The sequence below is a fragment of the Cannabis sativa genome, chromosome 8, assembly GCF_029168945.1.
Source record: "Cannabis sativa cultivar Pink pepper isolate KNU-18-1 chromosome 8, ASM2916894v1, whole genome shotgun sequence".
Lineage (NCBI taxonomy): Eukaryota > Viridiplantae > Streptophyta > Magnoliopsida > Rosales > Cannabaceae > Cannabis > Cannabis sativa.
Genome location: NC_083608.1, coordinates 35,658,666 through 35,677,383, shown reverse-complemented (window position 1 = coordinate 35,677,383; position 18,718 = coordinate 35,658,666). Strand labels below are relative to the sequence as shown.

Genomic DNA, 18,718 nt, shown 5'->3' with positions numbered 1-18,718 from the left:
ACAAGAGCAATATACAACTAAAGACAAGGAATCATTCAAACGACAGAGATTTCTCTGGCCATCTAAATTTTGTCTATTTGAAGTTATATATATATATATAAAAAAAAGGGTCTAGAATGCCGAAGATTCTCCATCTCGAGAAGGATGTAATTAAAGTCTTTGACATTTTTTATTCGTAGTAATTAAGACTTTTAACAATTTTTATTTGTAGAGGACCCATATATATGGCCTCTCATCGACACACAAATTCGGATAATAAAAATCTTATCTGTCTTTCCAAAAAAAATTTCTTTTTAAATTTCATCTCTGGGCTATTTCTCTACTAGGATTAGGATAGATAATAAGAATATTACCATTAGTTTAATATTACCAACTAGAAGATATATAGCAAAGTCTTTTATAGTAAGTGTCAATCTCAATAGAAAAAGCCAACGTTAGAAAAAATATTAAAGTTAATTCTGACTATATGGATTAGCATTATATCTCTCTATTAGTATACAACTCCTATCCATCCAAGACTAAATGGCATCAGAGCAGCATGTAAACAACAAAATACAAATTATATAATTATAGAGCAGCATGAAAATAGTATAGTATAATGTATGTTGTGAAAACTACCATTAATATTTTTCTTTTAAATAAAAGGTTTAAATCAAATTTTGACAACTGATTAAGAATAATAAAAAAAACAAGATTAAAATAGAAATATTATAAAAATTGTTTTAGAATTTGTATTTTGCAAAACTTATAAATTAGACATTTTTTTTTTTGTTAAATAACAAAATAAATCCTGTATTTTTTAAAATGATACAAATAGGACTTTGAACTCAATTTTTAACATTTTTTTTTTATATAACCAACTTGAGAATAATTTCTAACACAAACAGAAACAACAAATTTAACCAATTTTGTCATAATATCTCTATGTCGGATTATTATTAAATTTTATTTTGATAAAAATTAATTTAAAATCTTATTTGAACTATTTTAGAAAATACATAATTTATTTATTTATTTTTCTAATAATTAAATACAGAATTTATTTTATTATTTAATAAAATAGATTGTCGAATCTAAAACTCTAAATACTTTTAACCCATTAAAATTCTATCACCTACAAAGTATAATTTTTTTAATTAATTACATTAACTTAATATATGACTAATCAGATGACTTAATATAATCTTTTTGAATGTAAAATGTAAAAGTTAAATAAATTTTGAGTTACTCTCTTAAGTTCGTAATATTATGTAGTATTTAGAAAAATTTAAATTAATTATTATTTTTTTTTTTTTGGAAAAGAACTCAATTTTGAATATCTAAAAATATCAACTAGATGATTTATGATTTATGTATATTTTTAATTAAATAATATATCATAATCAGTTTATTATAAAAAGTAATCACCTGGTTGATGCATTGGGTTACGGTTATACTTATATTATATCATCAACAACAGTTGTTTTTTTGGAGGCGAAAGGAAAACGATCTTCGAATAATGCCGAAAGCTCGGAAGAAAAACTCAACAAATATACAGAGCAAAGATGTAGCTGTTGGTAGCCCTGATAAAGAAGCACCAATGACAACCCCTAAGCGAAAATCACCTACTCAGGGATCAGCTTCTCGACAGGTAAATTCAAATCAATGCTACTTCTGTCTTCTTCTTCTTCTTCAGAATTATGCAAACAGATATGCGAATTTGAACCTTTTTATTTATATATTTATTATTATTGTAATTTTGGCAGAGGAGAAGAAAAGGATCTGCAAATAGTACTCCGAAGAAAAATTCACAGACGGAAGGTGTAGCTGTTGTTATGCCTGATTTGCGGTTAGAGGCAAGACTCACAGCCCAGGTTAGTCAATGTGATATCTTCACTTTGTAACTAACTAGTCTCTTAATCAGTTTTTTTTAGTCAATGTTGTTGTTTACTTGCTCATGCTTCTCAAATTTAATGTCTGGTACAGTGATATTGGTTTGAAGATTGCATGATTTTTACTTGACTTATTAGCTTTGATTTTGGCATTACCTATTGATGTTGTGGAGCTGAGTTTTCCTTCATTCACTTTGAACAGGAAAATTCACGGATGTTTGCAGGAAAAAAATTACATCCTTTTTTTTCATCATGGAAGGAAGACAAGAAAAATCGAGAGGTGATTGATGTTGAGGGCAATAAGTTTGTAGTTGGTAGGCAAAATAAAGAGAAGACTTGTGCCCCGATTCATGTATTTGAAAGAAGCCAGGTAAAAGCTTATCTCAGTTAGGCTAGCTCAAAATAAAGATAGTAATTTTTGAGTTGCAGGAATTGAGACTGCAGTTATTGATTGTTCTGAGTTCTGCTAAAACTTTCTGCTACAGGACACTGACATGCCCCTTGACTGGGGAACCTGGAAATTTTCTGAGGAGACCGTTATGAAAAGCCTTTGTGACCCAGAAAGCACATGCCAATTTATTTTTGAAGGCTCCACCGAGTCCTTAAGTTTTCAAAAGTTTCCTGTTATTTTACACCCCAACAACGCATCAAGTTTTCAGGCTAAGGTTTCGTCAGACTGTGTTATCCAAGAAGATTGCATCTATGAAACATTGCCAACAGATAATGAAATAGAGGTATGCTAGGATGCTGGTGCTCTAAGTGATTTTTTTTTGGTAATTGTCATCCTCTGATTCTCAATACAAATTAATTATTGGCAGGATAGTGAGATGAATAATGTTCATTCCTTTGGTGGACCTACTGGAGCGGTAAGAAATCCAAACACTAGGGAGGGAAGTAGATTTGTTGAGGACAGTTCAAATGGTCAGGCATTTGGTTTGCTCCCACAAGGTTTGAGGTTTGAGTCCCTCCTTGGTACCTATATAACAATTGTCATAGTTTCTTGGTCCCCAAAGATTGTAGAATTAGGCGGGGAGGCTAGTTTCCCAAAAAAAAATAACAAAATTTTCTATAGCTGTTAATTTTTACATTGTTTTTTAGTAGACTCATTATTAAATATGTTTCAATTAATTTTTTTCAACCATTATCTTTTCAATCATATGATATCGTTATGTGTGTACTTTTTATCTTAGTTAGCTCCAATATTGTTGAACTGATCGTATAATGCGTTTGAATATTTATGCATTAATCGTAGTTTCTAATTTTTCAGTCTATCGATAGATTTTATTAAGTCTATAGCTGTATTTTATTGCAAATTGAAGTCATACTGTTTTGGGTGTTGCAGTCAACCAAGGAATAGCTTATGGACTTACAGTTACCAGCCAAAAACTGCCACGGAGGTTAGATATCTTGGACTATTTATTCCTTTGAGTAGTACTTTTAGAAGTTCCTTCAGCCTCTTAAACTGGAGAAAAAATAATTTTCTGTAAAAAAAATCCTGCAGGTATGTGGTAATGTTGAATCTGTGAAGTTTTTGAGCGAGTGGCTACAAAAATGGCGTGAAAGAAACTTTCAAATCGGCAAGGATCTTATTGATTGTGATACAAATGATAGGGACAAAGATGATTATATCTGTTCCGAAAATGACTCTGATTCAGAAAGCCAATATGAGGAGGATAGGCTTAAAAATGTCCTCTTAGTTACAGGACCAGTTGGGGTAACTACAAAAACATTATCTTTTTACAACTATGATGAGTGATGGTACTTGGTTTTGGAGGGAATTTGTTTTGCACAAACCTATATGCTTGTTCAAGATTCTAAAATGAAAAAATATTTAGAATTTTTCATAAGTAGTTTTATTGAAGAATGGAAACTACACATGTTACATGTCATTTACTTGTTTTTATCTTTACTTGAGATGATAAGTAGCTAGAACTGTGGAGAAATAAAGCTTACAGATGGAGGCGGCTCTTTCTGAAGCCTTATATTGAGGATTTTGTTTTCTTTTATGCATTTATATTGCTGGCAAAAGTTGAATGTAATTAACTGCATGCTTATAAAATGATTGAGAAAAACAGATCTTTGCCTTTTAAGTTTTTCCATATATCTAGAATATAGATTCTCATATAAAATAATTAGAGTTACAAATTGTCTATGTGCCAAAAATAAAAAAAGATTCCTAATGGTAGTGCAGAAAAACAGTTCATCTTGTAGAAACCCCCATTTATACAGGGTTTTACCATCAAATGATTTCAGTACACTATCATATTTTTTGTTCTTTCTCATTTAAACACGTGTATTTATATATGCTTGTACTATCTACAAATATAATATATATTTATATATATATATATTTATAGATATGCTTGCACCATCATACATTTTAGAAACTGATTAAATAAGTACTTGGAAGTATTCAATTAATTTACACAGCTCTGACTTTCTTATTAATCTTTATAGTTAGTGCATGGGGAAGTTTTTCAGTGTTTGCAATTTCAATAGCTTTTTTCTGTGAAATACAACTCTTAGATGGTTTACAATTTCCTATATTAAGACAGTCTAACACATTGCAGAGTGGAAAATCTGCTGCTATTTATGCTTGTGCGCAAGAGCAAGGATATGAGGTTTTGGAGGTACTAAAATGATGATACTTATGTTGGCATATTTAAAGTTATATTTGAATTTTATTGTCTTGAGTTTGAACAAATGTGTATTAGATTGACCTTTAATATATACGGTTTACTTGAAAATATAATGTAGGTATGCATGTAAATGAGTAGAACACTTAACAGCAGTTAATTTTTGTACTATGGTGTGCCTGTGTGTATGTACTATTTATATATGTATATAGATGGAATAATGAGGGCTTAATTGTACTGAATTTTATGTTTGGTTTCAATAAATTCAAATATAAAAATAAAAAGGTTGTTTTGGCTCAGTTTTCATAAATGAAAAGCATGCTTGGAAATCTTTATTTCATTGATATATATGAATTTTTTGATTATGCGTTTATACAAATGTGTATATCTATGGAAATTGTTATTGACAAACTTTATGTCGTTGTTTATTTTATATATATAAATTTTTGGATACTACTTGTCTTGAAAATTTTGCTAACAATTTTAAAAGCAAAAACGAACTTACAATTATTATTATCTTTTTATTAAAAAAATAATAAAAGTAGAATAAAAGTTAATTGCAGATGCAGTGGCATATTAAAGATTATTTTTCAACAACATTCCTATTATTATTCTCATTTTCCCCACTGTTTTGCCCCCACTACAAATTTTTGGTAGTTCCACCACGAACAAATCCAAGCAACTCATGAATGTTTTATGGACTGATGTTAGCAGACGTCATCAACATGTTTGCTTCAAGCAGTGGCCAGATTCTTATTTTATGTGGCTATTGAGTTTTTCATTTTTTTTTATGCTTTGGATTTGAATAGAAATGCTTAGAAGAGGCTTTAAATCATTCTTTCATTCACCTTATGGCTATGTCTTTTCAGGTCAATGCATCTGAATGTCGAAATGGAGCTCTTGTGAGGCAGAAGTTTGGAGAGGCTCTTCAATCGCGCCGAGTTATAAGGTTCGTTCTTAATGGTAGTTAGTCATAATTCTTTTACTTTTTCAAGCTGTGTGATCTTTGTGGCTCTCCATACTTGATAGTTTACTAAGTAGACTCTTTTCTCATATAATAACACTCTGAAATACATTTTTTTATTTCCTTCAAATTTTGAAGTTGTAACTTTTAAGGAGGTTTGTCTCTTAGTGGTAAAGAAATGGGGGATATAAAGATAAAAATACACTAGATGATAGTCATCATTTCTTTACATAAAGAAAGAAAACAAGACAAAATGATTGCTGTTACCAGTCATTTAGTAAGTCATGAACGTACGCAAATAAAATAAGGTTCCAAGCTTTTGAGAGCATTGATCCCTCCCAATAATACTATGTTATACTTTTATGCATATAATGGAATTCATAGGTGATGCAGTGGTTGATAGTTTTATTTCTTGTATTGTACCATCTTTAGTTTTTAATCAATTATTTAGTTTTGGGCCTGGCAATATTGGTATCTAAATATGGGGCAAAGTCATGTATTAAACCTTGTTAAGCTTGGTCAAAATGTACTGTTGTAAAAAACATGGTTGTAGCCTATTGGCGAATAATTGGGGGGACCTTGTGACTTGGATATTATTCTGATTTGATCTATATGACTTGGGGGAATATGTGACTATTTGTGAATAACTGTAGTAATATAACTGTGGTGGGCAATGGTGGCAATTAATTTGTTCCAATCTCTATTCTTGTTACTGCTTATATGTTAATATGTGTAACCATTGTAATCATATCAATACATTCTTTGCAACAGTATTTTTAAGATTAGAATTCGCCTCTTGTTGAGGAACTGTTTTTCTCAAGTGTATTGGCTGGCATCAGCCTCTTAAGCATTGACTAGCTACATTTATAACAGAAATACGTCTATTTTTTGACATCCTTATAATTTGTACAGGTCACTGAAAAATGCTGATGGTTCTTCAAATGATCATGTTCTGAAATCCTCTGCAGCTCTGGCTAATGGCTCTGCAAGTCAAGAATATGACGTTGGCAGTGCTGAAGTGATAGCATTATCAGATGAAGATTTTCATAAAGAAACTGGAGATGCTGGAATTTTTTATCACGAGGAGGCTGAAAGTTGCTCTTATAAGAGTGAAATTAAACCTTTAATTCTTTTTGAGGATGTGGATATCATTTTTTTTGAAGATCGGGGTTTTATTGCCGCAGTGCAACAGATTGCTAACACTGCCAAAGGACCCATAATACTGACTAGCAATAGTAAGAAAGTTTTATTTATAAGTTGTTTTGCTCATTCTTCAAACTTTGAGTCAGCTCTGTAGTTTCTTTGAATTAATCATCATTGGTGCAAACTTCTAGGTCACAAGCCTTTCCTGCCAGATAATTTAGACAGATTAGAGATCTGTTTTACACCGCCATCAATGGAGATGCTGCTTTGCCATGCATATAGCGTATGTGTTGGAGTTCTTTTTCCCTGTTCAACTTGCCCTTCATGTGTAGGTACTTGAATATCTATTTTAAATTCAACCTGCTACTGTGTCTCAGGTTTGTGCTGCAGAGAGAGCCAACATCCACCCTCATGTCATAGAGCAAGTAATTGATTCTTGTCAGGGAGATATACGTAAAATGATTATGCATCTTCAGTTCTGGTGCCAGGGTAATAGCTCTAAGAAAGGTAAGTAGCATTGCGTGTACTGTGGTTGTAAATGGATTAACAAGTTTCAATTTTTTAAGAGATATTCAAAGGATTAACTGTTCATATGCATTTGGTTGGGTCACTTTCTAATATTCTGCAATTAATGCTTGTAGAGCACATAGCTAGAACATTGAGGTTACACTGTTTAATGTATCATGTATGGCAACAAGAGATTATGATTTAGAAGTTCAACTTGCTACCAAAAACGAAAATGCTTGATAATATAGTTGTTTAAGTAATTAGCAATTTATTCGTTAAATTTATATATACTACAAGTCAGTTAATGTACTATTTTCCTCTAACTTTGACTGAAGTCTCGTTTTCTTAATTTTCTATTTAAGATTCAATGTGAAATATTAAAGGGGCTTCACGGTAAAAACAATTACCAAATTAAGACACTACTGCTCATATTAGTTTCAGGATAGCAAAACATTTGTAATAATTTATTGACCATTATATAGAACTAATTCTTCGATTAATAACATAAATTTAGTAAGTTTGGTGACTTTGACCTAATCCCGTTCTTGGGTTATAGGATATGGGAAACTGAGTAAGAGGGTTTCGTTTAAAGCATTCGAACCACTGCCTGTACGTAATAATTGGCCTGCTTGGCTGAATATATCTGCCTTGCATGTGCTCTGTCATCTGCTTACTACCACTCTACTGAAGGTTTCTTTTCTTTTTTAATAATTGTGTTCATTTGACTGTACAGGTAAGAAAAATAAAAGGGCAGATGGATCACTGCTATTTAACCTGGAGGCTGGCCATCAGATCCTTCCAAAATTAATAACATGGGACTTACGTTCTGAGTTATCAGAACTAGTTGAGAAAGAGATTGCCGAGTCATTTTCCAGGGAAGAAAATTCTAAATTAATGTATATAATTGAGGATATATTTGAGGACAAGCAGGAAATACCATTTAGTAATAATGTTCAAATAGAATCTATAGAGGCAAACAAGGAAGCAATGTTGAACCTCAGTTGCTCTGTTTATGACTATGAGGAGTTTAGAGGTCAACTTGATACTAATGAGGTTTCTGATAATTTAGACACCCCATTTTCATGCATACGGCAGAATGTTCGGAAAAAACATGATGTAGTGTCTTCTGATTCTGAAGATGCATTAGTGAGTAATGGGTGTCCCATATTTTTAGATGGAGACACTCACAATGAACCATTATTTGGAAGGAGCCTATTGTTTAAGGAGCAACATGGTTCAATTACAGCAAATATAGATGAAAGACTTTATCACCCTTCACACTCTCCTGGCTGCATCCCAGTAAATGATGAAGGCAAGTCAGTTGATGTGTCATGTGTTGCAGAGTCATCATTTGTTCCAGAAACGGAATTTAACAATGGTAGGGAGCAAGATGTAACAGTATCCTGTGGTTTTGTTAGGGATACATTGGAAGAAGTTTCGATGAGCAACAGGTTACCAGTTGAAGATGAAGAAGTTGATATGACAAAACCAGAAATATTAAGAGAATCACATACCTTGTTAAGTAATCGCAATGTAATGGCCAAACTTTTCCAAGAAGAGGTGGAAGATTCTCAAAAGGAGCATGTAGAGGCTGCTGGAATAGTGTATCAGAACAGTCAGATTTTGGATCAGTGCAGCCAAATGGACTGTAGCAGAACTTTAAAATGTGAAGAGAAGCCTAAATCCTTTTTGACACCTGATTCGGTACAACATTCATGGAGCGAACTTCGTAGGCGCTATGCAGATTTGTCACAGTATGTGAGTTCAGAAGAGCGGCATGCTCTCCAAGTTGTACAGCTCACTCATAAAATGACTAATCTAATCTCAGACACAGATGTTTTGCTACCCAACCATGAACTACTAACAAGTGTAAGTATCATTTAACTTTAAAGCTGAAAATTAAAAGCACTCCTTTATATCCAAATTATACAGTTTAATTAATGATGGAATTTTTTATAACACTTCAGGATTCTTTGGAACCATCATGGATCACATCTGAGGAGTCAGATGCATACAGCTTTCTTAATAAAAGTCGGTTCGCTTCCACAACTGCACAGCATGGATTTTTCTTGTTTGCAAAAGATATTGCTGCTGTTGGATCAACAATGGGTTCAGTCTGCACTGTTGATTTCACCTCAATGCTGGGCTGTGCAACTGGTCAGCTAGCTTTGGCTAAATTAGCTGAGCAGGATATGTCAGCTAGTAGAACTACATTGACTCGAAGAAATTCAGAACTGAACCTCCCAGATACTGATGTTTCTTTTGAAAGGTATCAAACTTGACTTTCTTTTAGGCGCATTAGTTAACTATACATTCATGCGTGGTAACCAGTATAGTATGTAATGAGCATTAATAGAAAATAAATTCAAAAACATCAAATATGTATGACCTGCAATATTTGATTGATTAATTATTTGTAAGAATAAAATATATTATACACATATATGTACATATATGTTTTTTCCCCTCATAAAAATATAAATTAATTTCAAAAGTAAATTCATGTGTACACTGAAAGCAATTTTTCCTATATGTCCATACTTAGTTCGGAGCCTGGTATTTGACTTTTTCGAATAAAACCTGCATAAAGCCTAGATCTTATATTTTATTATGAAAGAACAGAAAGCCTCTTTAAGTTATCAAGAATATTTTGCATGTTTACAACTAACATAATTATTAACACTAAATGCCTACAATGCAGTGAAAACAAATCACGTCTTGTTGATGTAGTTCAGTCCATTGTTCCTTCGAAATCTTTCATGACACTGAAAGGTGCAGCATGTTATGAGTATCTTTCTTCACTGCGTTGCATTTCGAAATCAGAAGCTTCTCGCTTATCAGAGAACTCTGTGAAACCAAGGAAACGCAGGTGTGTACTTGTGATTTCAAATTGTTTTTTTTTTCTCCTCTAGTCTTTCTAATAAATATACTTGCACTATCTACAACCCTGTGCAATAATTGATGTAGTTGCATGATGTCTTAAAACAGGAGGTGGGTTGATCGACACTACTTAAGTAATGGTAAGCTGATGTTGACGCCTGAGAAAATATCGGCACTTGGTCAAATTAACATGCCTAAAGTAAATTCTTCTCGATGCTGAGATGCTGTTTAGAATTTTGATTTCAAATCCAGGAAAACTAACAAAGCCCCTGTGGTAACTCTGCCTCGGGGGCCAGATAATTACTGATTTAATTTAAATTGATTAGTTACTTAGTAATAGTGATTTGGTCTGTCCATGGCCAGTAGTAATAATGATTTGACCTGCGTCCATGGCCAGTAGTAATAATGATTTGACCTGCGTCCATGGCCAGTAGTAATAATGATTTTGGCGTGTGTCAATGGCCAGGCAAAGTTTCCTTAGGTATGACAATAAGAGAGTATGGATTTGATTAGGAAGTTGACTAGTTGAGATAGGGTTAGTTCCCATTTCTCCGCAAGTAAGTGTACACTCACTGTACAGTGCTTTTAGTTTTAGTAAAAATGAATATTTGTTGTACTAATATGCCAACTCAATTAACAATTTAAGTTATATTATTAGAGCTTGAAATGTTGGCAATGGGGCGTACGCACAACCAGGAAAAAGGAAACCCTGAAATAGTTGGACTATATTATTTTTTATTTTTATTTTTATTTTTCTCTTTATGCATTAGCATGTTTAACTTAGTACGTACTTGGAATGAGAATGATATGTACTAAAATAAAGAATGAGAGAATTAGTTAAAAAAAGTTAAAAAAAAAAAACGGAAATATTTCTCCCTCCAATTTCCTAAAGAATATCAATGGTAATAATTTTAATTTATTAAATGATGATTGTCTTTTAATATATAATTTACCATATGACTACCTTATATTATATTCTACTAAAGAAAGTAATTTAGTATTTTTTGATTTCGTTTGTAAACAAGATAAAATTATTATTATTTCTTTCACATATAATTTTAGTAAACAACGTACTAGATATATTCTTTATAAGAAAAATAAAATAAAAATGTAAGAACTCAATGTCGTTTTAAGAATAAAAAAATATTTTAAACAATTGGTCAAGAAATTTCGAAACTCCTTGTTTTTTTTTTTTTTTTTTTTTTGAAAACTCAGAAAAGGCTTTTTATTTATTTGGAAATAAACTTTTATTCGATGCTTCACATAAACTTAGGGATACAAAATAGGGAGAGGACATGAGTTTCAATCCCAAACTCTTAAGTTATTAATAAAATGTAATATTTATACTACACTCAAAAATATTTATGTATATGTTGGACAATATTGGCGTGTTGAATAGTTAATAAAAATACGACACATGAGTTAATAAGTGTGAATTTTATAAAGTAGAGAAATAATGTTTGGCATCATAACTAAAAAACTGTTTTTTTTTTTTAAAAAACAGAAAATTGTTTATAAAAATAGAAAATTATTTTTGAAAACAATTTGGCTTGTTTGGCTTTTGTTTTTTGAAAACAGTTTTCAAAAAACAAAGTTACAACAAACAAGACTTGTTTTTAAAAAATACTAATCAAACATGTCTTGTTTTTAAAAACTTCAAAAACTATTTTTTGTTTTCATTTCTAAAAACAATTGTTTGAAAACAAAAACAGAAAACAATACCAAACATGCTCTAAATTATTTTCTATTTTGCATTTCAAAATTTTTTAGAATGTTTTTTTTTTTTTTGTTAAGTTGTTCGTACTTTTCATTGTTTAAGAAAAGATAATTTCATTTTTTTAGTTTTCATTACTACTCATCTTCTTCTTTATTAGTATTCATCTTTTTTTTTTAGTTGTAAATTTATAGTAGCAAGCTTCTCTACCCTCTCTTTCGCTTTTCTTCAAATCTAAGATGCCAAAATCATTTTAAATTTAGAAATTTAGGTCTCTACTATAAAAATTAATTATAAACCCACAAATCATTCTCTTGTTTAGAAATCATTTAATGAAACATGAAAGGTTATTGGAAAACTGTTGGTACGGATTTTGTTAATGCCGTACTAGATTGTTTGAACAATGATGCCGATTTTTTTGAGGTTAATTCTATTTTAGTCCTAATCCCTAAAAAACAAAGAGCCTGTACTCTCAAAGATTTTAGGCCTATCAGTCTTTGCATTACCTTTTATAAGGTTATTTTCAAAGTGTTGGCTAATAAACTTAAAATGGTACTTGATAAAATTATCTCTCCTTTGCAAAGTATTTTTGTGTCTGGAAGAGTCATTTTTGATCATATACTTATTGCCCAGGAAGTTATCCATGCTATTAACTCTAGGAAAAATGGTAAACGTAGTTGGGCTGCCTTAAAGCTTGATATGGCTAAGACGTTTGGGAGAGTTAATTGGTATTATCTAGAGAGCATTATGTTGCATTTTAATATCCTTATCAAATTTGTCTCTCTTATTATGAAACTTGTGACTACTTCTAGGCTTTCCTTTTGATTAATGGGGTTGTCAAAGGTTCTGTTAAACTTTCTAGGGGTCTTAGGCAGGGGGATCCATCATCCCCTTACCTTTTTCTTCTCTGTGCTGAAGGGTTATCCTCTCTCCTTCGTGTCCATCAAAATGAGGGTCTCCTCAAGATCAAGATTAAGATTCATAGACCTAAGATCAACCATTGATATTGACTTAGAAAGATATAACAGTAAGTTTATGATATCTTATCCAAGATCAATATCGGTCCCTTCTAATGTATACTCCATACATCCGATACTGGTAAATTTTGCCAATGCCCTGTAAAAGACATAACACTTATCCAAGGTGTAAGTATATCTTATCGCCGATTATCATGTCAGTCTAAATTCAGTGAACTGACAAATCATGGGAATTAAACTTTTGAACATATAATCTTGATTATATTCCACTATACTGATGACACTATAATCATGAAATATATATGTTCTGGACTTAATAGAATTTATACATTAAATATAATCATGAAATAAATCATGTGAACCATGCAACATAAAACGATTTCTGATCTTTTATTAATCAGTAAATCTGATTATATTGAAATGAGTTTTATTTAGGGCACAAAACCTAACAAAAATTACTTTTGAAAACGGATAAAAATGATAGATTCAGAATTTAGGGATCATTCCATTTCAGACATATTACTTTATAATTTGAGTTTTTCTTTGATAAAGTGACAAGCTATATAATTTGTTAACATATGTAAAATTAATTTGTAGTTTAGGTATATACTAGAAAATCCCCTAAACTTTATACAAATCTATACTCTTAACATAAATTAGTAAATCATCTTTTACATAACTTGCAAGATCATGGTATTTGTTTGGGAACGCCGCAAAATGCAATTTTTTCAAACTTTCGGTAAGAAGCTCAATGCATCCATGATCGTCATTTGTTTAAATAAAAAATTTGAGTGTTTAAAAGCCGTAGACCTCCACACTCGCATAACTTTATGCATTTAAGAGATCAAGAAAGCATTCAAGGTCGGAAACAATGCAAACAAAAGATGCAAGGGCACATTCATGACACAAGGACTGCTACGAGGTCCACACTGCAACCGTTATAGTAACAAAGGAGGAAAATACAACTAAATGAATCATTCCATGTGAGGTAGACAACACAAGAAATCAAACATTGCACTCAAATGAGCAGTGCTCTTGTAGCAACACTTAAAAAGACAGCAAGACGACCAAGCGATCATTTACCACGAACAGATTAAAACTTGAGAAAAGATCATACAAAAATTGACACGAAGCTAAAATTCTTGAGTTCTTGAAAGACAATATGATAAAATATTATTATTTGACCAAACACCCAAATCAAACATAAATATTAAACTAATAAATATAACACAAACAAATAACGATAGTAGATGCTCTAAAACCAAACAACACTCTAGTTCGAAAGAACAATGCCACCTCGAGATTGTGACTCCAAGAAAAATATTTGATTTTGCAACCGAATCCAATTAGACCCTAAGCCCAACCACAAAGCTGATGGCAGCCTGAAGTGTTGGAATGCTACACACAAAGCCTTCCATTGACCACTGAAGATGAGAGCCTCTATGCCTGCATCACAACCTAAAGGGCTAGATACAAGAGTGTCGTCGTAGCCGAATAAAGTTTTCCATGAGTCCATCCTCCATCAGTAATCACTCCCTCTCGCACATACTAAGCCATTAGGAAAAATTCCTCTTGATCAGGGCGCGACCAAAGCCAACATCAATACCCTAGCTAAAAGACAAGAAGAGAGAGTCAATGTTTGAGTCAAAATTTATTATTACACTTAATTTGTAAGAAACATTCTCTAAATTTTAGGAGATTTTTTTAAGGGGCAACTGTCCCTGGCCTCTGTGTGGATCCGCCCTTAAACGAGGTTGCAGATAGATTAATTCGGCATGCTCTTTAGGTGGATAGAGAACTTGTTTAGTTAGATGAGATCCCATCTTTTGTTAGGGATTCTCAGTATTTTTAGTTGTATGACATTATTATTTCTTCTAAATAAATTTGTTCATTGCTACTAAAATAAATGAGAAATAATGAAAGATACCAGTGTTGTCTAGCACTCTCTTATGTGTCAATATTATCATTAGTCTAACTAAGTATTAAGTCTTATATAGTTAAATGTAATAACTTTTAAAAAAGTATTATTAACCAATTGCAAGACAATATGTGTAGAGGTACTAAGTACTACTAATACCTAAAACAAATTTAATTTCATAATAGAGTTTTGACAAATGGATAAAAATTACACTTTGATTTAGGGATTTACAAATAGAACTGATGGGTCAAAATTTCAAAATCCATAGACAAAATTGCATTTATCATAAGTTGAGGGCCAGAAGCGGAAATTACGTTTTTGTTTTCGGTGGGAAGAAGGAGAGATTTTCATATTCCCGTGAACAGCGCCGCCGCCTTCAAATATAAACACCCGCTTGAATCTGAAACTGCAACAGTCATACGATGTCGTATCTCCGACGTCAGCTCTCTTCAAGCCGCTTCCTCACTCGCCGCATCTCTTCTCCATTCTCTACCACTACCAGCAATCGCAAAGTCCCACAACTCTACAAACCCGAAACCATCGAACACCAAAACGACGCCGTCACCACTGCCACCACACACCTTCAAATTCTTTCGTGGGGCAGAGGAGCCTCCGGTCAGCTCGGCGGCGGCATCGAGGAAATACGTCTCTACCCAACTCCTGTAGCTAACCTTCTTGTTCCCTCCTCATCTTTTTCTCTCTCCCCCTCCCCGGGCCGATTATCGGTACCAGTTAACGAAGAGAGCAGGAATCTGATGGAGGTGGGCATTTCGTGTGGGCTCTTCCACTCGTCGTTGGTTGTGGATGGCAAGCTTTGGATGTGGGGCAAAGGCGATGGTGGCCGACTTGGCTTTGGCCATGAGAATCCTGCGTTTGTGCCTACACTGAACCCCCATTTGGATACCGTACGGTCAGTGGCTCTTGGTGGAATCCACTCCGTCGTTCTCACCACGGACGGTCAGGTATTCACTTGGTCAGTATGCCACTCCTTACTTTCAATAGAGCATACCCCATTTCGTGTCTTTTTGCATTACAAATGATAAAAGGGTTGTTTTGATATCAAATCATGTTGTAAACTAAACGTAGTGATTTTCCCTTGTGTCTAATATATGTATGTATGTGTTACTACTTATGGTTGTGCTGTTATTCAATGTGAAGATTCTTTATTTTTGGTTCACATAAGGTCATGGTTTATCATAAAAAATGAAGTTTGCAGGGGTTATGGTGGTTTTGGTGCTCTTGGGCATTCTGTTTATACTAGAGAATTGCTGCCTAGATTGGTGGAAGGTTCATGGAGTGGAAAAATACACCATATTGCAACTAGTGGTACTCATACTGCTGCCATTACGGATTCAGGTGTGTGCAAAGTTTTAGTCTTGATGACTTCTTTAGAATCGTTCAAATTTGAAATTTCAAAGAATCTTCGAAGTTCTTGTGTAGTTTTGCTTGTTTTAAAGGGAAAATGAGTATATGAACTGTGTCGGAAATTAGAGAGGGGAGTATGGAATCATGCAACAATCTAATTGACTAGAGCTGAATGAGAATGCAAATATGTTCTTTATTTTGTTAAATTTAGTCTAAGCGTGGTTTAATTTATGCCTTTGTGTTATGTGTCTCCTTAGGTTTTTAATGTCTTCTTATCCATTCAGTTTTATTTTCATATTGGTGTTTACTTCTTGGAATGTAGGTGAACTCTATATTTGGGGCCGTGATGAAGGAGAAGGTAGATTGGGACTTGGCCCAAATCGTGGTCCAAATGAGGGTGGTGGATATAGTGTGCCTTCCAAAGTGAACTTATTACCTGTTCCTGTGGCTGCTGTTTCTTGTGGGGGATTTTTCACAACGGCACTTACTGAAGATGGAAAAATTTGGAACTGGGGAGGTGTGGACATCAGTTTTTTTTTCTTTAATAAATGCTTTTCATTCGTCTGTCTTCTTTATAAAGTCGATCTTTTTCTTTTTTTTTTTAATCTTTTGGGGTTAGTGAACTTGAACAGTCATAGAGCAATTATGGATATATACTATTAAGATATGGGATCTTCAACATCAAGGTGATGGATAGTGAAAATAAAATTTTCCTTGGTGATGATAATGTTGTTTGAAACTGAATCTACCATTCAGCATACAAAAAAGAAAAACACGAGGAGATTGAACTGAGGATGATATACTAATCAATCGTAGACCTTATGAGACAAACAAGAATATTACTATATTTTGTGCTAAACTATGGGTCTTATCTGGCTAACACTAGACAGGTTTTGCCATCAATGATAGTGTGATACTAAGACAAACAAAAGATTTATCTACTTGTGACAATTTTCTTAAAGCCAACAGGTATTGATTAACTTTTGTTTGATTTTATTTTTCTCAGCGAACTCTAACTACGAACTTGGAAGAGGTGATAACATTGGTGGTTGGAAGCCAACGCTAGTTACTAGTCTTGAAGATTTTCGCATCATACAGATAGCGAGTGGTGGATATCACTCTCTTGCTTTAACTGGTACGGTGAATGCAAAGGCAGCGATATATGTTTATATGTTGTGTTTTCAGGTATTCTTTTGAAGTTGCCTAATTCTTTGATCTTTGTGTTTCAATCTTGATGCTACAACATTAAGATGACGGAAAGGTGCTGTCGTGGGGTCATGGTGGTCATGGTCAACTGGGACATTCTTCTATTTCAAGTTGTAAAACACCTGAAGTGATCGAAGCATTAGCTAACGAGCGTGTTGTCTATATTGCTTGTGGAGGTTCCTCTTCTGCAGCAGTTACAGGTGAGCTGATTTATGTCTCTCTGTTCTCCAATTTATTATAGGTCTTTGACAATGCAAGGAGAAAATGCAGGAATATTTAGTTCAAATCATGTTGAAGAACAGTTAAAAGTGAAAGCTTTTAGATGGTAGTCATTTATCATCTTCTATTATAGCTTGATTTGATATGCCTTTGCTGGTTGAAACTCTTGAAAGAATCATTTGGAAGCAACGTAGATTCATAAATTACTGTTGCAAGGGGCTGGATTTGATTGGAACATTGGCAGCTCTAGTTATTTATTTATTTGATAGAACAGTTCTTGTTAATTGGAGCTCACAATTTACGCATTTTTTAACAACTATAATAGTAAGCACTGAAGCTTCTGTTTCTGATTTGATAGATGATGGGAAGTTGTTCATGTGGGGAAATTCCAAGGATTCCCAGTTAGGAGTTCCTGGATTGCCGGAGGTGCAACCAAGTCCAGTTATGGTCAACTTTCTAATGGAGGAAGATGGGTTGGGCCCTCAGCAAGTGCTATCTGTTGCAGTAGGTGCATCCCATGCCATGTGCCTGGTGTCTAGGTCGAATGCTTGAAATATTCCTGTCAAAATTGCTCCTAGCCAAAGAATTCCTTTAGCACATTCCATATGTGGGAACATAGCTCAAAGAGGGATTTGATACCAACATAGGATTCTATTGCAAATGGAAATTTCACCATGATTGAATGAATGGTGACAGAGAAGTACCATGATCAGGCATGTGAGAAGTCGACCATGGAGCTAATGATCTTTTTAATCGAACTCTGTAGCTCTACTAGTGTCTAGTCAACATCTGTTAGAAAGAATAAGAACTTCGAGAAACCTCACACACAACTTTAGCATTCGAAATTCCTGAACTTGTAATTGGGTTCAATTGGGACACTCTTTGAGTAGGAGTTACACTTCCAGGTCTGATTAGTTTTATTTGGTTGCATTTTGTACATGAGAATATGTAACATAAGAATACAATTTAATTTGGCCTTTGGTTAGAGATAATAAAGTGAAATGGAACGGAAAAGAAAATAATTTTTATTCATTTATTTATTTGGTTGTATTTTAAAATATTAGAATGTTATTTTAATGGAATGAGTTTTTCATCATTTTAGTAGAATGATTATTTCATTTTAAAATAGAAGGAAATGCTATTTCAATACAAGATGAGAAAAAATTAATAATTTTTTTAATAGGTAATTTGTGGCTAAACTCTTTATATTTTTATATTTGTTACGGTTAAACTCCCTCACTTGAAAAATTAGAACTATACTCTCTGGACTTAACAATTATTTTGTTCTGTAGTCCTTGTGTCCACTTTGGTTTGTTAA

The 18,718-nt window shown here is 33.1% G+C and overlaps 2 protein-coding genes across 2 annotated transcripts; both read left to right on the top strand.

Annotated features, from left to right (window-relative positions):
• Nucleotides 1-1,422: 1,422 nt before the first annotated feature.
• On the top strand, nt 1,423-10,677 carry LOC115701014 (uncharacterized). Its single transcript, XM_030628698.2, has 16 exons — nt 1,423-1,630; nt 1,746-1,853; nt 2,074-2,241; nt 2,357-2,605; nt 2,690-2,826; nt 3,214-3,268; nt 3,373-3,585; nt 4,442-4,501; nt 5,377-5,456; nt 6,384-6,706; nt 6,806-6,897; nt 6,992-7,121; nt 7,855-8,990; nt 9,089-9,390; nt 9,823-9,990; nt 10,110-10,677. Exons 1-16 carry the CDS (start codon nt 1,499-1,501, stop codon nt 10,219-10,221), a joined length of 3,465 nt encoding a protein of 1,154 aa, XP_030484558.2. The 5' UTR covers nt 1,423-1,498; the 3' UTR covers nt 10,222-10,677.
• A 4,202-nt stretch (nt 10,678-14,879) lies between these two features.
• LOC115700996 (RCC1 domain-containing protein RUG3, mitochondrial) lies at nt 14,880-18,436 on the top strand. Its single transcript, XM_030628673.2, has 6 exons — nt 14,880-15,583; nt 15,827-15,966; nt 16,298-16,492; nt 16,982-17,110; nt 17,226-17,381; nt 17,759-18,436. Exons 1-6 carry the CDS (start codon nt 15,033-15,035, stop codon nt 17,950-17,952), a joined length of 1,365 nt encoding a protein of 454 aa, XP_030484533.2. The 5' UTR covers nt 14,880-15,032; the 3' UTR covers nt 17,953-18,436.
• The last annotated feature ends 282 nt before the right edge of the window (nt 18,437-18,718 follow it).